This window comes from Rhincodon typus, chromosome 15 (genome assembly GCF_021869965.1).
Source record: "Rhincodon typus isolate 14 chromosome 15, sRhiTyp1.1, whole genome shotgun sequence".
NCBI lineage: Eukaryota > Metazoa > Chordata > Chondrichthyes > Orectolobiformes > Rhincodontidae > Rhincodon > Rhincodon typus.
The window spans coordinates 36,627,389-36,650,511 of NC_063346.1; the positions used below are offsets into that span (position 1 = coordinate 36,627,389).

Sequence of the window (23,123 nt, forward strand, 5' to 3'; positions counted from 1 at the left end):
CAGTGCATTCTGTAAATGGTATACACTCCTGCCATGGCGCATCAGTGCTGGAGACAGTGAATGCTGAAGGGATGAATTGTGGTACTAATCAAGCAGGCTGCTTTGTCCTGGATGGTGTCGAGCTTCTTGAGTATTGTTGGACCTGCACGTATTCATGCAATTGTATTCCATCACATTCCTGACTTGTGCCTTGCCGATGGGAGACAAGACATGAGCTGGTCACTGCAGAATTGCTAGCCTCTAACCTGGTCTTGTAACTGTAAGTTATAGAGCCGGTGAAGTTCAATTGCCGGTCATTGCTAAACACAGACTGTTGATTTTGGAAACTTCAATGATGGCAATGCCAAAGAACATCAAGGAGAGATGGTTAGATTCCCTCTGGTTGGAGATGATCATTGCCTGATGCTCAGTTATGAATGAACTGAGTCACAGCTTACATGAGGGACTTGATGAAATAAGTTAGTTGGTACAAAAGGTGGTTATTAGTGAATTAATGTTACAGTAAATGGATTTTCTGATATTTGGAGTGAATACTGTGGAATGCAAACAAGCCGCGAGGACCAAGTTTTGTGTTAATTTTTGTTCACTCTTGTAAACATTTGGGACCAGCAAAATGCTAGAATAACATGCATTTACATTGCACCTTTAATGTGGAAAAACGTTCCCCAGTTTCACACAGAAGATGAAATGTGACATTGAAAAAAGACATGACATTAGGAGAGAAAAAAAACAGAAGTTGCTGGAAAAGCTCAGCAAGTCTGGCAGCATCAGTGATGAAAAAAATCAGAGTTAACATTTCAGGTCCAGTCAACTTTCCTCAGAACCCCAAGGAAGGGTCACTGGACCTGAAATGTTAACTCTGATTTTTTATTCACAGATGCTGCCAGACCTGCTGAGCTTTTCCAGCAACTTCTGTTTTTGTTCCTGATTTACAGCATCTGCAGTTCTTTCGGTTTTTATTAAGATATTAGGAGAGGTGACTATCAGCTTGTCACACAAAATTTCAATATAAACCACTTACAGCATAATTTATGCAATGCACAATAATAGAATATATATAATTTAGCAATAGTCATACAGCTCAGAAATAAACCCTTCAGTCCAACCAGTCCGTGCCAAATATAATCCCAAACTAATATAGTGCCACCAGCCTGCTCCTGGCCCATATCCCTCCAAACCTTTCCTATTCATGTGTTTATCCAAATGTCTTTTAAACCTTGTAATTGTACCCACATTCACCACTTCCTCAAAAAGTTCACTCCACACATGAACCACCCTCTGCGCAAAATAATCACTCCTCTCACCTTAAAAATGTGTCCCCTAGTTTGGAAATCCCCCATTCTAGGGAAAAGACAACTACCATTAACCCTACCAATATCCCTCATTATTTTATAAACTTCTAAGGTCACCCCTCAGCCTCCTACGCTCCAGTGAAAACAGTCCCAGTCTGTCCAGCCTCTCCTTACAACTCAAACCTTCCATACCTGGCAACGTCCTAGTAAATTTCCTCTGAACCCTCTCCAGCTTAATAATATCAGTCTCTGAACCTCCACTCACTGGTCATGTGAGCACTCACTTTCAGATGTCACATGTCAGGTCGACCTTATTTGCTGATGCTACTCATCACCAGGTGCATAAAAATAACCACATTCATACAACGGGTAAGATAGGCTTGTTGGAGGGTCATATTTAGAAGAGATTTGGCAGCTAGGCAGCTAAAAACAAGAAGGCTGTTCATGATGGCAAAGGATGCAAAGAAGGTGCAAGAGACCAGAGCTGGAGGAAAGCCGATTCTCAGAGGATTGCAAAACTTAGAGGTTACAGAGGAAGAGGGGAAAGGTCATAGAGGAGTTTGAACACAAAATAAGGATTTTAAATTGGAGGCATCAGGGACTGAACAAATGTAGTTCATTGAGCAGAGGGCAAAGGAGTGAGTAACAAGATATGGATATCTGAGTGTTCACAGGGCAGTGGAATAGTTGCATTTGGAGGTGACAAACATCAGTTAACAGCTTAAACAGCAGATAGGTGAAGAACAGAAAGGTAACATCACAAAACCAAAACTCAGGATGGTTGACTGATGACGGAAGTTATCCCTTACAGACATGGCTAATAATACCAGTAAGACTTATTGGCACCACCTTTTGTGTCAGCTAACAAAGAAATAAAGCAGCACTTATACAACACAACCTACTTCCTCGTGCTCAGTTTGTGTTCCACCAGGGCCATTTGGCTCCACAGTACATTACAGTCTTGGTCCAAATACGGAGAAGAGCTGAATTCTACAGTGAAAATGTTACTGCCCTTTTCATCATGACAACATTCCAGCATGACAGAAGCTAATATCTCATTTTGATAATCTACATTATTGTCATTACTGAATTCACCACTATCAACGTCCTGGCATTTTCTATTGGCCAGAATTTCACTGCCACATAAATATACCTTCAAGACAGAATTTCCATCTTGATCTCCTCCATAGGTCCCCAGCATTACAGATAACAAATAACAATCTTCAGCCAATTCAATTCACTCTACGTGATATCAGAAAATGATTGGAGAAGCTGGATATGCAAAGATTATGGGCCCTGACAACATTCCAGCAATAGTACTGAAGACTTATGCTTCAGAACTCACCACTCTCCTAGCCAAGTTCTTCCAGCACAGCTACAACACTGACAGGTACCACACAATGTGGAAGATTGCTCGGGTATGCGCTGTACAGAAAAAGCAGACAAATCCAACCCAGCCAATTACTGTCCTAACCGTCTGCTCTCGATCATCAGTAAAGGGACAGAAAGTGTCATCAACAGTGCTATCAAGCAGCACCTGCTCAGCAACAACCTGCACAGTGACACCCAGTTTGGTTTCTGCCAGGGCCACTCAGCTCCTGACCTCATTAAAGCCTTGGTCCAAATATGGATAAAAAAGGTGAATTCCACAGGTGACAACCCTTGACATCAAGGCCACATTTGACTGTTTAAATCATCAAGGAGGCCTTGCAACCCTGGAATCAATGGGTATCGGGGGCAAACCCTCTGCTACTTGAAGTCATACCTGGCATATAGGAAGATGACTGTGGTTACTAACCAGTCATCTCAGCTCCAGGACATCTCTGCAGGAGTTCTCAGGGTAATATCCTCGGCCCAGCCATCTTTAGCTGCTTCAAAGACCTTCCCTCCATCATAACATTTGAAGTGGGAATGTTCACCAATGACTGCACAATGTTTAGCACTAGTTGTGACTCCTCAGATAATGAAGCAATCCATGGTCAAATGCAACAAGATCTGGACAATATTCAGGCTTGGGCTGACAAGTGGCAAGTAGCATTCATGCCACCCAAATGCCAGGCTATGTCCATCTCCAATAAGAGACAATCTAACAACCATATCAAGCCCCTTGACATTCAATGCTGTTATGATTACTACCCTGACCCTAATCCCACTATCAACACCCTTCGGATTACCATTGACTAGAAACTCAGCTGACCTCACCACATAAATACAATGGCCACAAGAGCAGGTCAAGGCGAGGAAGACTGCAGCGAGTAACTTACCTCCTGACTCCCCAAAGCCTACCCATCATCTACAAAGCACAAGTCAGGAGTGTAATGGAATACTCCCCACTTACCTGGATGGGGGCAGCTCCAACAACACTCATCCAGGACAAAGCAGCACGCTTGACTGCATCATATCCACAAACATTCACTGCCTCCATCACCAATCCTCAGTAGCAGCATAGTGTACTATCTACAAATGCACTGGAGAAATTCTGCAAAGATCCCTAGACAGCACCTTCCAACCCACAGCCAAGTAGAAGGTTGAGGGCACCAGATACATAGAACACCACTACCTGCAAATTCCCCTCCAAGCCACTTACCATCCTGACTTGAAAATATACCGTTCGTTCAGTGTCACTGGGTCAAAATCCTGAAATTCCCTCCCTAAGGGCCCTATGAGTGCATGTCACACATACATAGTACATAGAATGCAACAGTTCAACAGGGCAGCTCACCACCACCTTCCCTAGGGCAAGTAGAAACAGGAAATTAACACTGGCCAACAAGCCACATCCACATGCCACGAGTGAAGAAAAAAATAACTTTCCCACCATCTGGAAATCAGGAATGAAATGCAATACTCTCTGGATTAATGCAACGCCCATAATACCACAGAAGCTAACCATCAGCCAGGTCAAAGCAGTTCTCTCGATCAGCACCACAACCAACACATTGAATATTCACTCCATCTACCACCAGGATACAGTGACTGCAGTGCTTACCGTCAACGATATGTAGTGCATCAACTCACCAATTCTCTTTCAACAGCACTTTCCAAACTTGTAAGTTCGACTTCTGAGAAGGAAGCGCACTAGATGTCTGTGAACACCACCACCCTGTGTACGTTCCCCTCCGTATCACAAATCATTCTGATTTTGGAAGAGTATCTCCATTCCTTCAACTCAACTGGGTCAAAATCCTGGAAGTCCCTCCCTAATAGCATTGTGAGCATATCCACACCACATAGACAGCTGCAATTCTAGAAAGTGGCTCACCACCATCTTCCCTGGGGTGATTAGAGATGGACAATAAATATTGATCTTTCCAGGTTTACGAAATCATGAGGAACATTGAAAAGGTGAATAGCAAAGGTCTTTTCCCTCGCGTGGGCGAGTTCAAAACTAGGGGGTGTATTTTTAAGGTGAGAGGAGAAAAATTGAAGAGAGACCCAAGGGGCAAGTTTTTCACAGAGGGTGGCTCATATGTGGAATGAACTGCCAGAGAAAGTGGTAGATGCACGTACAGTTACAACAATTAAAAGACATTTGGATAGGCATGTGAATAGGAAAGGTTTAGAAGGATATGGGCCAAACGCAGGCAAGTGGGACCAGTTTAGTTCAGGAAACTTGGTCAGCATGGACCAGTTGGACCGAAGGGTCGTTTCCGTGCTGAATGATTACATGACTCTGTAACAAAATGGAAAAACGGTACATCAACCGCAGTTAGTTGTTAGGGCTGGGCTATAAGAAGCTCTTCTTTCCGTGGCTGCTGATTACCCTGACTCCTCTCCACTCCTTCCTTTATATCCTCCTCAAGTTTTAGGGATACTGTTTTTACCCCAACTTCTTCATTGTCAATCCTTTCAGCTTTTGGAAGCTTCTTTAGTACAGAGCAAACTACAAAGAATCTGGACTATATTGTATGGCTCCACCATACATAATGAAGTATCTAAAACAAATGTTTGGGTGAGCCTTGATTTAGTGGTAACAGACTTGCCCGAGTGAGGTCTTGGGGGCTCAAGCCTCACCTGAGACTTCAGTGCATAATCTTGACTGTCACACGAGTACAGCACTGACTGGGTGGAGGTGAAAATTAAATGATGGTTCCACTCACCTTCTTGGGGAACAACTGGATTCCATGGCATGACTTGATGAAAAAGGCTGTAGTTCATTTGTCTGTTCAATATACATGCCTCAACCATCAAGGTCAAAGCAGGCTGTCTGGTCACTAATTTCATTATCGTTGTTGATACTTGCACTATGCTAACTAGCTGCTGCATTGGCCAAACTTTTCACAGTGATGACATATTTTTAAAAACAGCTTCAATGCTTAGAAGATTGTAAGAAAAAGGAGCAGGCACCGGCCATTTAGTCTTTCAAGCCTACACTCGCTAACATTTTCCATGTTGTATTCAAAATGAGAATTTCTTTGCAAAATCACAACCTATTTCTCTCCTTCGCAGACTCTTTGTATTGTCCTCACAACCTATCTCCTGCCCTAACTTCGCAATTATCAACAAATTTGAGCAGAATACATTTGGTCCCTTCAACTAAGTTATTAATATTAAATCAGAAACATTAACATTGACCCTGTGGCACTCCACTCACTACAGTTTGTCAAAATGAAAACTACCTATTTATCCCACTTCTCTATTTCCTGTTAGCGAGCTAATACTCTATCTCCGCTAATATCCCTTACACCATGAGCTCTCATTTTATGTAACAAACTACATAATGTGGCACATTACTAAATACCTATTGGAAAAGAAAAATACAGTACATCAATTGTATCCCTGCTGACATTCACAAAGATTTCAAAGAAATTTGTTAAGTATGATTTCCCTTTCATAAACTATGTTGACTCTGCCTTATTGTGTTATGATTTTTAAATGCCCTGCTACTTCACCATCAACAATGGATTCAAGCATTTTCCCAATTTCAAAATTAGGAGAACTAGCCGAGTTTCCGGTTTTCTGTCTCCCTTCTTTCTTGAATAATGGCGTTACATTTACGTCTTTACAATCTGCTGGGGCCTTTCCAGAATCTAGGATATTTTGATGTGGACATGCCAGTGCCGGACTGGGGTGGACGAAGTCAGAAGTGACACCAGGTTATGGTCCAACAGGTTTATGTGAAATCACAAGCTTTCAAAGCACTGCTCCTTCGTCAGGTTATAGTCAATGAGGTCCTTTTAAGAACCTAGGATACAGGCTCTCAGATCCATGGAACTTGACAGACTGTTGCCCCATTAGTTTTTCTGACAATTGTTTTCTGGTGATTGTGAGTGTCTTAAATTTTTCCCTACGTTTTGTCCGTTTTGCCAGCACTCTTGGGTTGTTTTCTGTATTCTCTATTGCAAAGACAAATACAAAATATCTGTCCAAAGTCTTTATCAGTTCCTTTTTCCAATTTATTAATTCTCCAGTTTTCCCTTTTCGGGAACCAAGGCTCATTTTAGATACTCTTTTTCCATTTTACATACTTGTAAAAGCTGTTACTGTCGGTTTTATATTTCTTGCTAGTTTTAACCTTGTATACCAATTTCTCACACTTCATTTTTTGAGGCATCCTTTGCTGGTTTCCAAATCTCTTATAATGTTCTAGGCTCTCACTAATTCTCACAACATTACACACTTTTACATTAATTTAATACCATCCTTAATTTCCTTAGTTGGCCACAGATTGTGAATCTTTCTCAGATTCATTATTTCTCAATGGATCATATCTATGTTGAGAATGATGAGATTTCTCCTTAAATGTCTGCCACTTCTTCCCTGTCATTTTACCATTTAACATATTCTCCCAATCTACTTTAACCGACTTTGACTCAATACTGTTATAAATGCCTTTAATTAAGTTTTGAACCACATTTCTTACGCTGAAGCAAAATGTAAAATTCTATAACATTGGTTTTACCTCAAGGATCTTTTGTTATCTCACTACAAATTAAAGGTCCAAAACAGGCCTTAAAACAGGTCTAAATGGCCAGTTTTCTAGTTGGCTCCAGACCATATTGTTCGCAGAAAACTCATGTATACACTCTATGAACCTATTCTCCAGGCCAACATTGCCAATTTGATTTGTCCTATCTGTCTGAACATTAAAATCGTCCACAATTATCACAGTAACTTTCTTACAGACCCCTACGCACAGTTCTGTATAAGTCATATCAGACGCAAAACATTAACTCTGTTTCTCTCTCCACAAACATTGCCTGCTGAGTTTCTCCAGGACTTTCTGTTTTCATCCTATGTGCATATATACTCTGCGCTACAATTTATCTCGTGTCATTCCCACTAGTGAATTATTTTATTTGCCATTTCTTATCTCTAATCAAACTGATTTTACAGTTTCACCACCTGAACCTAAGACTACCTCTCATTTCTGGACTGATCCTATGCTTATAGAGCTACCTTACCTCCTTTGCCTTCTTCTTGTCCTACTGAAACAAACCCTTAAAATGTTCAGGTTCCAGCCATGGTGACTTTTTAACCACACCTCTGCTAAGCCTCTGAAGAGCTCAGGGTGATAAAATTACAAATTACTTTCTGTTCTCTCAATGGCGTATCTTAGATTGGATGCATCTCCTATATAATGACTGTTGGTCCTTCTATTTGTGGGAAATGCGCTGAAATCATTAGCTATGATAATAGAGGACTGGGTAAGATTGCCAATCAGCAACATGATATATGGCACAGAGTCTTGAGTCTGACATGGTGGATTAACATATGATAAAAATGTCCTGCTAATTTCCTGATACTGGGCATTCACATGCAGGACAATCTGCGTGGCATTGTTCAATACGTGAACACTAATGGAATGACAAGCCTTTGCCACTCTTTAGGAGGTTGACATACAGCGCTTTGAGTGCTATCTACTTCTGTCAGTTGCTCCCTGCACCTTTGGGAACCATACCAGGCTATAACTTGCACTTTCCCTCAGCTTCTTTGGTTCCATCGGGAAGGATATAAATTGTGTTGCACTCCTGAACAGACGATCAGTGACCTTTTTGATGTGGCAGTGAGCTGTGGCCTGAATAATGTGGGAAATGTCACCAGATACTACCTGGAAAAATCCGGTGGCAAAGAATTTCAAAGCAGTGGTGACCTTAACTGGTAGAAAGAATGCTCTTTACCTGGTTGAAGCAGGCCACCATTCTTCATTAAGCAGCTGACAACTCTTCCCAAAGCCAGTAGCAAGGAGGGGATAAGAAGAATGACAACCTTCTGAGAGACAGTTACAATCAATAAAAGACCCTTCTGTTTGCCAAACCTCTTTTGAATTGATATGTGTACAAAGAGAAAAAAAAACAACTTTGTGCCGCCTCAAAGTGGCTCCAATCTAGCTTGCTGTATCTACTATCTACAGCATGGGAAAAGACAAGATTTCCCATCAAGAATTCATGTCCCCAATCCACAGCAGTAATTCCAGCAAAGCCGAGTAAAAGTCGAAACAAAACTTACTGAACTCAACAGCACGAAAGAAATCTATATGCAATGAAAGTAACACCACCACTCAGTTGCAACCAAGACAATCTCCTCCAAGCAGTATCCACCACAAGCTTATCTGACTGTTAATATGTCTGGGGTGAAGGTCAAAGAGATTAGCTACACTTACTTCATCACCTATTTAAATGTTTCAGAATGGCTCCTGCACAGCCGTAAAAGGGACGGACAATCTTGAGGTGATATGCATCAGCCCTCCTCATTTTACTCAATTACCACATCAAATCAGGCAGAAAATCTAAGTAAAATCTATCACAATTTGTCAACTTATATTTTGCGATTGTCAATGTCTGTAATATCTAGGTGTGGTGTGAAATGATTATAATAAAAACAGAAAATGCTGGAAAAAAATCAGCAGCTCCATCATACAGCTGTGGAGAAGCAAATAGAGTTAATGTTTCAACTCCAATATGACAATTCTTCACAACATTTAGGAAATAAAATGTATATTCTTGATCTATTGCATAATATTTCACTGGAATGGTTTCAAATTAGTCACACTGTGACTAATTATAATATAAGACAAAACATCCAGTTTGTCAGCAACCTAACCAATTAACTAAAAACACATTTCAGTATTTTGTTGTTGTTGTAACAATGTGCCAGGCATAGTACAAATCATCAACTTAGTTTCTCTCCCCATATGCTGCCTTACCAGCTGAGTATTTTCTGTTTTTATGCCAGATGTTTTATTGTAATGTATCCATTAACTGAAAAAGTATAAATATATTGTTGTACATTAGTAAATAATATTATCCAAATCCCTGCTCTCTTTATCACTTTCCTATCCTGTTCCTGCTGAAATGCAGTTCCATGAGCAGCAGCAGTCCTCAGTGCATTCCCCAACTCAGCGTTACCATGCTTAAATATATGTACGCAGTGGAGGGACAGCAATAAAAGTGAGCCCCATCCTGAGTTCAGCCCATGCCCACGTGCACACTGCCCAGCAGCAGGCTCTCCATAATAATGAATAGGGAGAAGGCCTTGCTGATTTTTCTTCTCCCCATTAGTTAAAGCCACTTACAGTGCTCCTATTCTTTCATGTGAGGTAGCAAACTCATGCCAAAAAAAACCAAAACAACCATCTCCCTCCCTGCTCGCCACCAAGTGAACACTCAAAAAAAATCTGCCTCATCTTTATTTTTGGTGTTCACATATAAAATGCTTAAAATTGACTTTTTTGATTTATGTTAATTTTCTTCAATGAAGCCTGTCAACACGACTTTACTGCTGATGTTCCTAAACTTGGCTGGAGTGAAGGATATAGAATGGCTCGAGGGGATATGAAAAAGTTGGACAGTGTCTGGAACAACTTTTCCATCTGGCACCTTGTTGCTGGAAGTGCGTGTTCAAAACACAAAAACACAGGTTCCATTGAACCTCGACTCATTGAACACCAGGGAAGAGGAACAGATCCATCTGAGCACTCTTCCAGCCAGTAATCATATTATCAGATTCAATACTAAAACCTTTAAGCGCAAAGCAGAAGAAAGTAGCTGAAGAACCATAACTGAGGAATTGTGGGTTACCAACTATACCTACAACGAGCACAGATTACAGAAAGATATTGCTAAAAGAGGGCATGTTCAGCAAAACATAGTTGGAATACTTTGTCCTAACATATCATCTCAGATCTACCCAAGTACTGACAAAATATCCATACCGCAACAAAACAGGTCATAAAACTTGCAGCTCCGCAAATAACTTAGCCATTTCCTGGCAAAACCCTCTACTCAAAAAACTTGCACTAATAAAAAAAAAATTCAAATGACTCCAATGTATAAAATATAACATTGTTCTTACCAATCATATGATTTGCAACATGGATCTGTATTTCCCGTTCAGTCTCAAAAGTCATCTGGCACTTGATACACTGGTAGGTCTTCTTCTGTCCAACAATTATAAGATGAAGGAAACTATTATTTACTCATTTAATTACTAAATGTATTCATTTAGCATTGTATATTTAGAGATGTCATTCATGGGTGCTCTGCCTAAAAGCAGGTCTTAGACTCATTATCTGGTGATGCTTCATCTTAAGCTGTTTTCCTTGGCAGTGTTCTTATTGGTTTGCCGTTGCTTTCCAGGTTCAGGAGCAGGGGAAGGAGACACACCCATATCTATCTCAGCCAGAAAGGAATCAAACTTGCGCTGATAGCATCAATCTGAACTATACCTTAGCCATCTAACCAAGTTGGCTAACTACCCTCACTGACCATTTAAATTTGCACAATAACTTAAATTCACTCAAACTGAACTGCACCTTGAAATTATTAATTGTAGTCAACATGGCACCAAGTTGAAACTTTTACAAAATTCTTATTTTAAAAAAATGGATGCCACACAGCTAAATCAATAAAGATGACAAATCTCTCAGTTTATTATAATTACATATTTGGATACACTACTTAGCTGAGGAATACTTGCATTAATATCAAATTTACCTACTGTTTTTAATGTATGAATGTTTTTATTTGCTTACCCTTGGAGCAGGTGATGCCTGTGATGACTTTTTCTGGCTACTTGTTTCTGGTGTCATTTCTCTATGGTCTATCTGGATATGACTCTCCAGATCCTCGACGGTTTCAAATTTAACTGAACAATCAGGACACCGAAGACTGACACTGGTTCGTTCATTGTTTTCCTGTTGAGTTACATTTGAAGATTGACCATTGGTACCTCTGTTCATGCAACCTGCACATAAGCCATAGGGCAAACCATTGATGTCAAGTTTCACCAAGTCCTGTTTGCTCCTAAATTCTTTCAGGCATAAAGCACACTTGTAGAGTCTCTGATGACTCTGATTATTTGGAGATGATGATGCAGAGTTTCCAGACAATTTTTGCATGTGGAATGTTCCATGAATTTTCAGCTCAAGAGTAGAGGTGACTGTCTGCATGCAAACTACACAACGGAACCCTGTGAGAGAGTTTCTCAGATCTGGATGCATCTGACAGTGCTCGATGAATTCCTCTTCACTCTGCAATGGCATTTTGCAGATCCTGCAAGTTCCCGTATCCAGACTTTTGCTATGTGTGACCTTGTGCTCAGTCAGTGTTAGAAGGGAAGGGAACCTCTCACCACAAATAGGACACATGTAGTGTTTAGCAGGTCCACGATGAGTCTGCATATGCTCTCGGAGGCCACTCTCCGAGAAAAACGTCCGAGCACAGATGTTGCATTTGTGGCTCCCCTTGATGAATTCAGCCTTTTTCCGTGAACAATCATCTTCTCCAGGTTGAATATTGTGATCTCTCAACCTGTGATTCTGCAGAAGGGCCTCCATAGTGTATGCTGCACCACAGATATCACAGCCGTACATTGGTTCCGAAGCATCAATATCATCTTCGCTAGCTTCGTGACTGTTTAGAGCTTCCTGGCTTTTCATCAGTATGTTCTGAAGATCAGTCTCCACTCTTTTGTTACATGATACAATGCCATTTGTTGTACCATTTTGGCTGCTGTTGTCGAACACACAGTGCTTCTCCCTTAAGTGCTTTTCTAGCAAAATAATGGCATGGAAGGCCTTACTGCAAAATTTACAGTTATACTTTTTGCTGTGTGTTGTAATATGGCATTGCAGTTCCACTTCTGTACTGAATGTGTCGCCACAGAATATACATTTACGGGCCTTTGCTGGATTGCCTAAATGGCTATGCTTGACGTGAAGTTGAAGATCTGCTTCCTTTCGGAAATCCCAATTGCAGGCTGTGCAGCGATACATCTTCTTCTCGTTACTGTGCTTCACTGCCAAATGCACCTGGATGGAGACCTTGGAATCAAACACTTCTTGGCACAACGTGCAATGGTATAGAACAAAAGTATGCATATCCAACAAGTGCTTCTGTAGGTCATCAACTGAGGAAAATTGCTTATCACAGCTCTCACAGACATAATGAGTCGAAGTTGTCATGTAGTGTATGGTGAGGTGTTGTAACAGGGTCTCCTGGGAATCAAAATCCTCTTTGCACTGAGGACAGGATTGCTTCCTTAGAAGAATTTCCAAATGTGACTTCAGATGGCTTTGGAAACTTTCGAAAGAAGAGAACTTGAGATCACATTGATTGCATGGGTATTCCCCATTTGACAGTGATTGTACACTTGCTGACAACCTCTGTCTTTTCGGAGAAGAGACTTCTGCATCAGAAGAAACAGGACTTTGTTCTGACTTCGATTTTCTGCCACTGTTTGCTGCTAGTGGAATGTTCTTATGGTTTTCCTTGATGTGCTTTGTGAGCTTAAGAATGGTGCCAAAAATGGGTGAATTGGTGCAATAAGGACAAGAATAAACTTCCATGAAGGACTGCGTGGCTTGGAGTGCGGGAGACTCCAGCTTGGGATTTCCTACATTGCAGTGAGCTTGTTGAATGTGGTCTGAGAGTGAAGATTCTGTAAGAAATCCCAGTGAACAATGGGAACAGAAAAAGGTATGGTTTCCATCTTGAGAGAGAGTATTTGGAACACAATGTGTAATTCGTATGTGTTCCTGCAAACTACTTAGGTCTGCAAATATTTCTGGGCAGTAATTGCAGTGAAACGTTGATGCAGTGGTGAACTGCATTACTGGAAAAATATTATTTTTGTGGACTTTCCGGACATGCTCGTTTAAGTTATATAAAGTGGGAAGTGAATCAAGGCAGTATTGGCATGTGTGACCTTGCTGAGGTTTATCTGAGTGAATAGTTTTTAAATGAATTTCTAGGACAGCCAAGCTACTGAAATCACGCTTAGAGCAATATGGGCAGCTATAGGTGACTTTTGGTGACCAAGAGTTTTGACTTCCTTCTCTTTCCAAAGATCCTGAAGGTTTCCTGTGACTTCTGGATGGTTTTAGGGTAGAATCAGGCGTGGAACCTCGTTCTACTGAAGCACTAGAATCTGGGGTCGTGCTACTCATTGAAGCTGCACTTCCTGTAGCAGGATCAGGACTTACACTATGATTACTAGAATCTGGTTGTCTGTGGCTATCCAAGTGGCAATAGACTTCTTCCACTGTAGGAAACTGTTCTGGGCACATAGGACATTTATGTTTCTTATTCCCATGAGCTAGGTCAATGTGACTTATCAATGCATTTTCTTCTGCAAATACTTCAGGGCAATGAATGCACTGTAACTCTGCTTTCTCACAAATCTGTGGGTGATTTGTTGCTATATGTTTCTCCAAGTCTTCAACTTGATTAAATGTCTCATCACAATAATCGCAAACAACATCTTCTTTCTTCATCTCCTTCTCAAGCTTTGTAATATGATCTTTGTTCTTCTTATGAGCCTGCATATGACTCTGCAATGAACTTGTGGAAGAGAACCCACGTTTACAAATTGTGCACTTGAATGGCTTACTTGAGCTGTGAGTTTTCAAGTGGATTTTGAGATGATCACTGCGAGAAAAAGCTGCTTCACACTCGTGACAGTGGTACTTTTTATCTCCAGTGTGAAGCTTGATGTGACGGTCACGACTTCGTTTATGTTTGAATAGGCGGCTACAAAATGTACACTTGAAGGGAAGTTTGTCACTGTGGATTTGCTCATGCCTTTTAAGGTAACTCAAACGGCTGAATGATTTATCACAAAATTGGCATGGGTAGGGCAAACCAGTCCCTCCTTCTTCATCCACCAGACCGAGATCACAGCCTTCTCCTAGCATCTGGGAGGGTGATGCAACATCTTTACTGGAGGGCGATGAAGCTACCCATGATATTTGTGGGTCATCGTCACCATCTGCAAATGCAAGAAGATTATAAAACTCAATTCTCGATTGACTTGATGAATAAGGGCAAACCATTCTTACAGCATGCAACTTTGTTGTATTAAAGTCTGAGCTTTTCTCAGCAGTATACGATGGCCAATGATAAAACTAATTGTGCCATATAATTTTGCCAAATAGGACCTACTTTACGGCTGAAAGATAGGTTTCTGAACATTTCCAACAATTATAGGTGGCTAAGTAACTTATTAAGCTGAATATTTCATCATTTTATCAAGAACATTAAAAGCACAAAAATGCTATTTTAATAAGGTTATACTACATTTTATTCATTTTCATCTATCGTATCTAGGATGAAGAAGATACCCAGTAACTAGGTCCAGTGCAAGTAGCTACTCTGGTGCCAGGTCTTCCAATTCTCCATCAATCTATTCAAAACATTCCCGAATGAAATCAGTTGAGAATTATTTTGGTTGATAACTGGAATTCTCAAAGCACAACTAAACTGGTTAAAGTGGAAAAACTTTGAAATAATATTAACTTATTTCTTGGAAACAGTATTGTGTTTGCAGCTTAAATATCAAACAGATATATTTCTATTTAAGTTAGACTGTCATTCGTACAAAAAAATTATATGCAGAAGTACAGCAAATCCCTAAACAATCCAAACTGTCTTCTAAGGCCACTTGATAAGAAAATACTACCCCAGACTGTTCCCTAAAGATTCTTGCAGCAGGAAAATCTGACCTTTATTTTGTAACAGCCTCTCAGTAGAATCTGATGTTGTAGGCGCTTTAAATAGTTTCAATAAATGTCACTGCATAGACTTATTTTCGATATAAATATTTTGTTAATTTAGAATCGCACACTATACCCTGCAAGCATAAGCCTTTATTGCTACAAAACTAAAATTACGATGAATGTAAAAAAAAAGATTGAGAGAGGATTAAGGTCATTAAAAAGTGCTAATCCTTTAAAATAGGCTTGTTCACACACAGTGGCAAAGAGCATGTGGCTTTTAGAATGCTTTTTCTATATTCACATGCGGGAATTAGCAACTAGGGATGCTAATATTAAACATTTTCAGCAAAATTTATTGCATAATGAAATGAGGCTGAACTACCAGCATTTTCAAAGCATCTTCTGTGGTACTGTTCGTCCTGGATAATGTGTGTTAGCATACGTGTGTGAGTGCACTTGCGTGCACATGTTTGTCAAGAAATGAAATAGAAGGCCATTAATAAAAAGACCCTTGGCTTGCTAACTCTCCTACGAAGGATCATTTGTGTCATATTGTAGTTAAGGTGCTCTACATATGTGTGTATATACACATACACACACACACACGTTTATGCACACAAGTGCAAATATAAACTATGTCTACCTTGATTGTGAAAGCTCATCATTATCAAATAAGAGACTGCAATTTTACATTTAATTGATTTACCCCTGAAAATGATTCAATATCAGAAATAGGACCCCTCTTGTGGTGCAGTGGCAGTGTTTCTACACCTGGACTGGGAGACCGGGTTCAAGTCCCACTTGCTCCAGAGGTGAGTAATAACATCTCTGAACAGGTTGATTAGAAAAATTGATTAAATTTTTATAAGTTAAAAACAGTATAAATACGATGTCCAGGCACATCAAATTAAATTAGAATGAAACATTTTCCAGGAGACCATTTGCAAGCCTGTAAGGGAGCTGCTACCAGATCAATTAATTACCTTGAAGGGTTGGGTTTGCTTGGTTATACAAGCGTCTTTTAGAAGCAATGTATGACACAGTTTCATTCAACTATGCGCAGCAACATTTACAGACACCACTTAATGTGGTAAAACATGTGGCAAAAAATATTAAGGCATTCCAAACAACGATGATTGGGCAAAACGTAGCAGTGAACTGCATAGAGATAGGGTGATTAGCCAAAAAACTGATCAAAGTGTAGATTTCAAGAAACAACATATAAAAAAGGAGACGGAGATACAGGTGTTTATGGTGAAAATTCCATGGATTACAACGTAGCCAGTGAAGGCATCACTTGCTGATGGAGGTGCAAAAGACAAGAAAATTAAAAATACACAGGTATCGAGCAGTTGTAGAGCTGGAGAAAGTTACAGGGATAGGGAAGGGTAAGACCATGGAGGGATTCAAACTCAAGAATGAGAATTTAAAATGAAACTCCAAAACCTTAAAATGAAACTGCAGCATGAGCGTGAGCCAAGACAACAAGGACAGCGGTGATGGCTGGAGGGAACATGCAACAAATCAGACACAAGCAATGTACGAATCAGCTGAATTTTAAGGAGGATGAAAAGTGGGAAGCTGGCCACGAAGCATGGAGTCTAGAGTCAAGTCTGAAAGTAAAAAAGACATGCAGGAGCAATTCAGCAGTAGATGAGCCGAGACAGGGAAGAGAGATCAACTACTTTCCCAAATGGATACAGAAGTAGGCAGTTTCGATGATGGAGACGTTACAAGATGGAAAGTTTGTTTAAGGTCAGTTAGGATTCTGAGACTGAGAACAGTTGGCTCAGTCTCAAAACTGAGGCCAAAGACAAGCTGAAGTGGCTAGGTAATAGTGTGGTGGGGGCCATCTTTTTCGTCCCTTAAAATCATTTAAGAGAAATACCAAGGATGAAATCACTTTTGAAAGAAAAGTAAACTTTAATAAGAAAATTTCTAACAACTTGTTCATTAAGTTGGAGTTGGTTCAATGAAGGAATGACAGCTTGGGTTGGGAAAAATAAACAAGATGAGAATATACAAGATGAGAGAGATTGTAAAGTGCTATCCAAACGTATAACATTTCCACATTTAAAAATTACATATTTAATGCATTCTTGTAGAAGCACTGGACAAGTGCAACCATTCAAGAGCTCACTTGGTTTAAGTATTCAGTGCTATTCCTTAATGGTATCACCTGGGAAAAATGATGGTACAGTATTGAAGGACAAGAACTCAGTACAGTGATGGGACACAAGATATAGTTCCTGGCCACGTTGAAGTTGTGATCTGAGCAGTGAAACTGTGGGGAGGAGTTGGTAGGAGTTTTCTGTCGGAAGAAGAACTTCTTCCATAAATTTTTAGCAGCATGCTGGAGGACTGCTAGCAGACTGCCAAGTTCAGCCTCATCTAGCTCTTGGGAAATGGAAATACTTAATGAATTGGTATGGGATCGTCAAACAGAATTTTCAACCAAATAAAAACCTGATCATCTTCAGTTTCTTCAAAGAATGGGTATTTATCAAAGTGATTAAGCTATGATCTAATTTTGTCAACACACAGCAGCTTTACATTCTTTAAAAAATCAAATTAACATTAACAAAGTAATTTGTGAACTTCAAGTGTACCCCACAATCAACAGTTTTAGTCATATCAATGATCAAAAGATAAACTGGAGCAGCCACACTGTGAGAAGAGCAGGGAAGAGCATAGCGAGCTCTTTGGTGATGGTTCAGCTCTCAAACAATTTACACCATCTAAAAGACCCAAATCACTCGGGTGATGAAAAATTCTTCATTAACAGATATGTATCATGCCACAAAAAAAAAATTCAAAAACTCAACATCCACTAGGGCACAGCAACTCACCTGATAGTCACCCCTACCAGTGAGCTCCATATCCACATTCTTCACCAATGACACAACTTGTCCCTAGTATATACTATTTGCAGGATAAATTATTCTTGCATCAAATTATCAATTGTTTGTACAAGGTAATGGCTCTGAAAGGGGTAATGCTGGAGACTGCAGTAAGCTCTAACCAACCTGACGATGCTGTACAATATTAGGTGGCTACATTAGGAGTATAATTTTGGATTTTCAACTGGACAGATGCATTACCTACATCTCCCAACAGTCTTAGCAGCATTGTCAAAATGGCTAATGCATTTATTTTCTAATCAACCTGCTCAGAGATATTATTACACGCCTCTGGAGTAGGTGGGACTTGAAACTTGGGCTTCTGGCACAGAGATATGTCCACTACCACTGTGCCACAAAAGACCTAAATTTTAAATTTTTATTGGATTCAAATTTTACTATTTGTTGTGGTGGGATTTGGACTCACATCCAGACATCACCAGCCTGGGATTTTGGATTATGAATGACTGGTACACCACATCTCCCCTTCTAACTGGTTAATGTAAATTTTACCTAACTTAAATCATGCAATAAACTATATTTTGTTGAGCAAAGAGCCTCTTCCTATTCAGATTCATTAGTGAATTCTTCCATGATCAAAGTAAACCAAATAGATCCTTAAACCAATGAAAGGAAGAGGAGCATCTTTTTACCCACAAATAGCAAACAGCGATCAGCAGTGGGCATTGTTGTTTTATACCGAGAGGTACACCTGTGAAAAATCCAATGCATCCAGATGACATTTTCTGGAAAACCAAGTGAGTTTACGGCTTTGAAAACTTTACTGTTTAAGAGCAACTCAACACAGACTGTTCGCAGCTGCAAGTGTTTGAAAAAACTACATCAGGAGCTCATGAAAAGACCAACAATGATATAATGTTTTCAATTCTGAATCTGTTTGTTGCATCTCTATTAAAGAAGATGGGCTAAACATCTCAACATCATTCTTTTCATCTTCGCTGTTTTAGTTACATTTTTGAAATTGCATCCAAGAACTGAATTTCGAAATCATCTTTATTTCAATGACTCCACTTCTTCCTGTCTAATTCTATGGGCCTGAAGTCTAGCCATGACAGTTAGTGAACAATCCAGGATATTCCTCTTGTAACCTTGCAAGTTCTTTTATTTCCAATATGTTATAAAGTGGAGGTCTAACCCCCTCTGTTAACTAAAACCGAAACACCAAGGGAGCCTTGCCTCACCCTATAATCTGAAAAGAAGTGTGAGAAGTGGTATAACCTGCCTTTCACTTTCCAATCTGTTGTAGTGGAGTGGTTAAATCAAACGACATCCTTTCAGTCACTCTATAATCAACAAGTAACTATTTATGTAACTGGAACAGTGAGCAAATTAACAGAACTACTAACAAATTGAACAATTCCTCCTTGACTATTAACTAATCCCAAATAAAACAAAACTCTAATGGTGTACGTTCCAATACATACAAGTCCCACTTACACAAATCAAAATAATAATAATATAAATCAAAACTTAATCCCTTGAAATTACAACCAGGTGGTCTTCCGGAATGCTCTGCGCCCTCTCCACTGATCTTCAGTCAGGAACACCTTTCTCTGTCAAATTCTTATGTCAGGAATGCCTCTCTCCGTCAAATTCTTGTGTCAAGAATATTAGCTCGGAGTGCCGCTGTACCTTTCGTCAGATGATGGTTACTCTGAGAACTTGGAGAATTCTGTGAGAGCCAGTGATTTTCTCTTTGGAGATGATGGGCTGTCGACTCTATTAGATGGCAGTTGCTCTCACACCGATTTTCAAACGCCCTTTTCTTTTATACCCTTGATGACCTATTAATTTCTTACGACAGTTTTGACAACCTGGGACCAAAACTATCAGATTTAAAATTAATTCAGAGACAGTGGGAACTGCCGATGCTGGAGAACCTGAAATAGGTGTAGAGCTGAATGAATACAGCAGGCCAAGCAGCATCAGAGGAGCAGGAAAGCAGACGTTTCGGGTCTGGACCCTTCTTCAGAAAGCCAATTAAAATTAATTGGTTCTTAGTTTCTAAGTGCCTGGTTTAAATTAATTGGCTGATTTGCGAACTGGTTGCCTCGATAACAAAACAAACTACTGCCTGGGTTGCTAACCACGCAGCCTTTTGATACAATGTTTCAATTTCAAGAGCTCTCTATGCACCTGCACATGTTTTAAAAATCTCCAAACCGAGAAAAATCATATCATCTCTTAAAGGGACCACATACTCTTGCCCCACCCCATCATTTTACAAACAAATTCTAACGTCCTCTACACAACTTCGCAACAAACAGATGTTCAATTTCCCTTGGTGAAGACAATGTTCTTCAACCTGCCAGTTCCTTGCCTAAAATAAAGTCAGTTCCTTCTACAGGAATTTGCTTCACTGCTCACAGTACAAACTTTTCTACTCATTAAATCACTCCTTAAACTCTGCATAATCAGACTGGTTTGCTAATTCCATGTATACCTCCAATGAATATTTTCTCCATCGCTAAGCCTTCTGGAACACAAATAGTATTGTAAATGCCTAACATGGGTAGATTTTCTTTTTGTTTAGCAAATATTTCACCTACACCAACTACAAATGTATAAAGTTTAGCTTGAGAGAAGGTCAAGCAGCACAGGCAAGATGGAGAAATGGTATAAAGCAACACTGGGGAACACTGTGGATATAGCAAAACGTGTGAGAAACATTCCCTTACAATTAAATTATAATGCCACCTGTTTAAAATTGGTCCACAGAGAAACAACTGTCCTAGTGAAATGGGTTTCTGATATCAACAGTCCTGTTTTTGCCAACTGGAAACAATTTTAGAAATAGACATTAATAACCAGTGAGACCATGAACAAGTGACAGAAGTTGTACTTCATTGCATGTACAACTGAAAAATAACAGTTTATAGCACATTCTATTATCCACCAACATTTTTTTGCTTCATGACTATGTTATTCTCATGCAACAAAAACAGTCAAGGAACAACAATACATGATCTGCTAACCAATGGGACATGCTTTGCTTTTGGTAGATGTGCCCAACTCATTAACCACATTAAGTAAACAAGTGTGAAAACACATTCATCCAAAATCCCTTAAATATACTCCTCATTGCTCACTAGGTTTTGTGCAGTGAGTACCAAAAATATTCAAGTTTCACATTAGGCAAAAATTAAGTATAAATGCAGGCTTCAACACCATCTTCAAAAGCCAGTGGATTAGGCACAAGCACACAGAGGTATCTGCTGTCTTGGCTAAATCGAGCAGAATGAATTTTCCAGGATAGTAATTTCATACTGTTAGTAGCCAATGGCTGTATTATGCATACTTATATCCAAATTTAGGTTCAAGCAGGGGCTAAAATGTTCAAACAGATCGAAGTTTCAGATATCTTCTAATCAAACTGCTCAGAGATATGAATATAGACCTCTGAAGCAAGTGTGACTTGATTCCAGGCCTCCTGGCTCAAAGGTAGGGATATTGCTACTATCAGAAGACCCCTTTGTTAAAAGTTAATCTGCAGTAATTCCCCTGAGCCTGACATGGCTTGAAAATACACCCATCTGATCCAAAGGTGGGCACACTATGGTTTTGCCACAGATCCACCAGGATCAAAGTTTCAACACCCCTAAAATGATAATATCAATATTGCCCTAAAACACTCCTCTGTAAGGAGATGGAGAGTTGGTACAGACATCATAGGAATTGAAATGAAACTAATCTTTATGTAGTGAAGGCACCAGAAAGCTTGCAATGCAATTTAAGATGAAAGGCCTTAGTTTGAATCTGAAGTCTGCACTATCTAAACCAACAGTCAATACAATAATTTAGCTTTGTGGGTCTGGAATTTCTAGGCTGCAATTTTTTTTTCCCCCTGATGGTCAGCCAGATAACTGAAATGTAGTTAAGCACCCACATCAAACACTAAGAAATATGTACAGGCAGAATTTGTTTCTTCTTTACAAACATACAATATCTCCTCAGGGGCAGAGCCTCATCTGTGCACAAAGGTACTGCTGGAGTTTAACAGTTTACAGAACACAACACTGACAAGCTTCCCCACTTCCCTCACTTTCAAATGGTCTATTTCTGACTGCTCCGTTCCCCTTCTGGACTTTGTCCTCCATTTCCAGTGATGGGGTTTCAATGGTTGTGTATTATAAGGTCACAGAATCCCACAATTATTTAAATCACCATCACCTGTCCTGCATAGGCTGTAATCCATTGTTTCCAATTTTTCTCAACTACAAAATCATTTTTTGTGAAGACCTGGTGTACCGAAATCAGACCTTGTGTACCCAAATCAGTTGTAGCTGATTGGATCCTTAAATAGGTCACCTTTCTTTTCCACCTTGTATAGTAATCTACTTCCACTGCCTCTTACACATCTCTGACTGATATCCCGGCTCCTCAACATCCCAGACAACCAGCTTCCGCATATCATTTCATTTTCTGCAATCCGCCACCAAAATATTGTTGTACAACCAAAATCACTCGCAGGATGTGGATGGGTTTGGCAAAGCCTTAATTTATTGGGAAACACCTTCTTGAACTACTGCAGTACACTTAGCGCAGCACTCATCATTATCAGTTAAGTAAAGCAAGGAGTCCCAAGACTTTGACCCAGCAATAAAGGAATGGCAATATATTTCCATAGCTCATTGATGTGTTACTCGAAGAGAATCTTAAAGGTGGCAGTGTTCGCCTGTTTGTTCTTCTAAGTGGCAGAGATAGCTAATTTGAGAGATATTGTTGAAAACAATTTCAAGCATTACTGCAGTGCACCCTGTAAATAATATGAACAATAGCCATGCTGTGCTAAAGGTAAAAATGAATGAATTATACAGTACAGAGGAGGCCTTTTGGCCCCTCGAGTGTGAACCAACAAGACTATTCTAAATCCACGAGATAACAAGGTGTAGAGCTGGATGAACACAGCAGGCCAAGCAGCATCAGAGGAGCAGGAAGGCTGACGTTTCGGGCCGAGACTCTTCTTCAGAAATG

At 39.9% G+C, this 23,123-nt stretch overlaps 1 protein-coding gene across 9 annotated transcripts in view; it reads right to left on the reverse strand.

The window, feature by feature from the left end:
• Positions 1 to 23,123, reverse strand: part of znf423 (zinc finger protein 423) — a 333,162-nt gene that overhangs the window by 177,115 nt on the left and 132,924 nt on the right. For 8 of the 9 annotated variants that reach the window (XR_007263796.1, XM_020528461.2, XM_048605858.1 and 5 more), the window contains 2 exons: positions 11,266 to 14,501; positions 10,587 to 10,671 (listed from right to left, as the gene is read on the reverse strand). Coding sequence is in view for 8 of the 9 variants with exons in the window: in XM_020528461.2 (XP_020384050.1) it covers positions 10,587 to 10,671; positions 11,266 to 14,501 (3,321 nt within the window). In the remaining variant the exon portion in view is untranslated. The remainder of the gene's footprint in view (positions 1 to 10,586; positions 10,672 to 11,265; positions 14,502 to 23,123) is intronic. The other variant, XM_020528464.2, reaches the window with a different exon arrangement.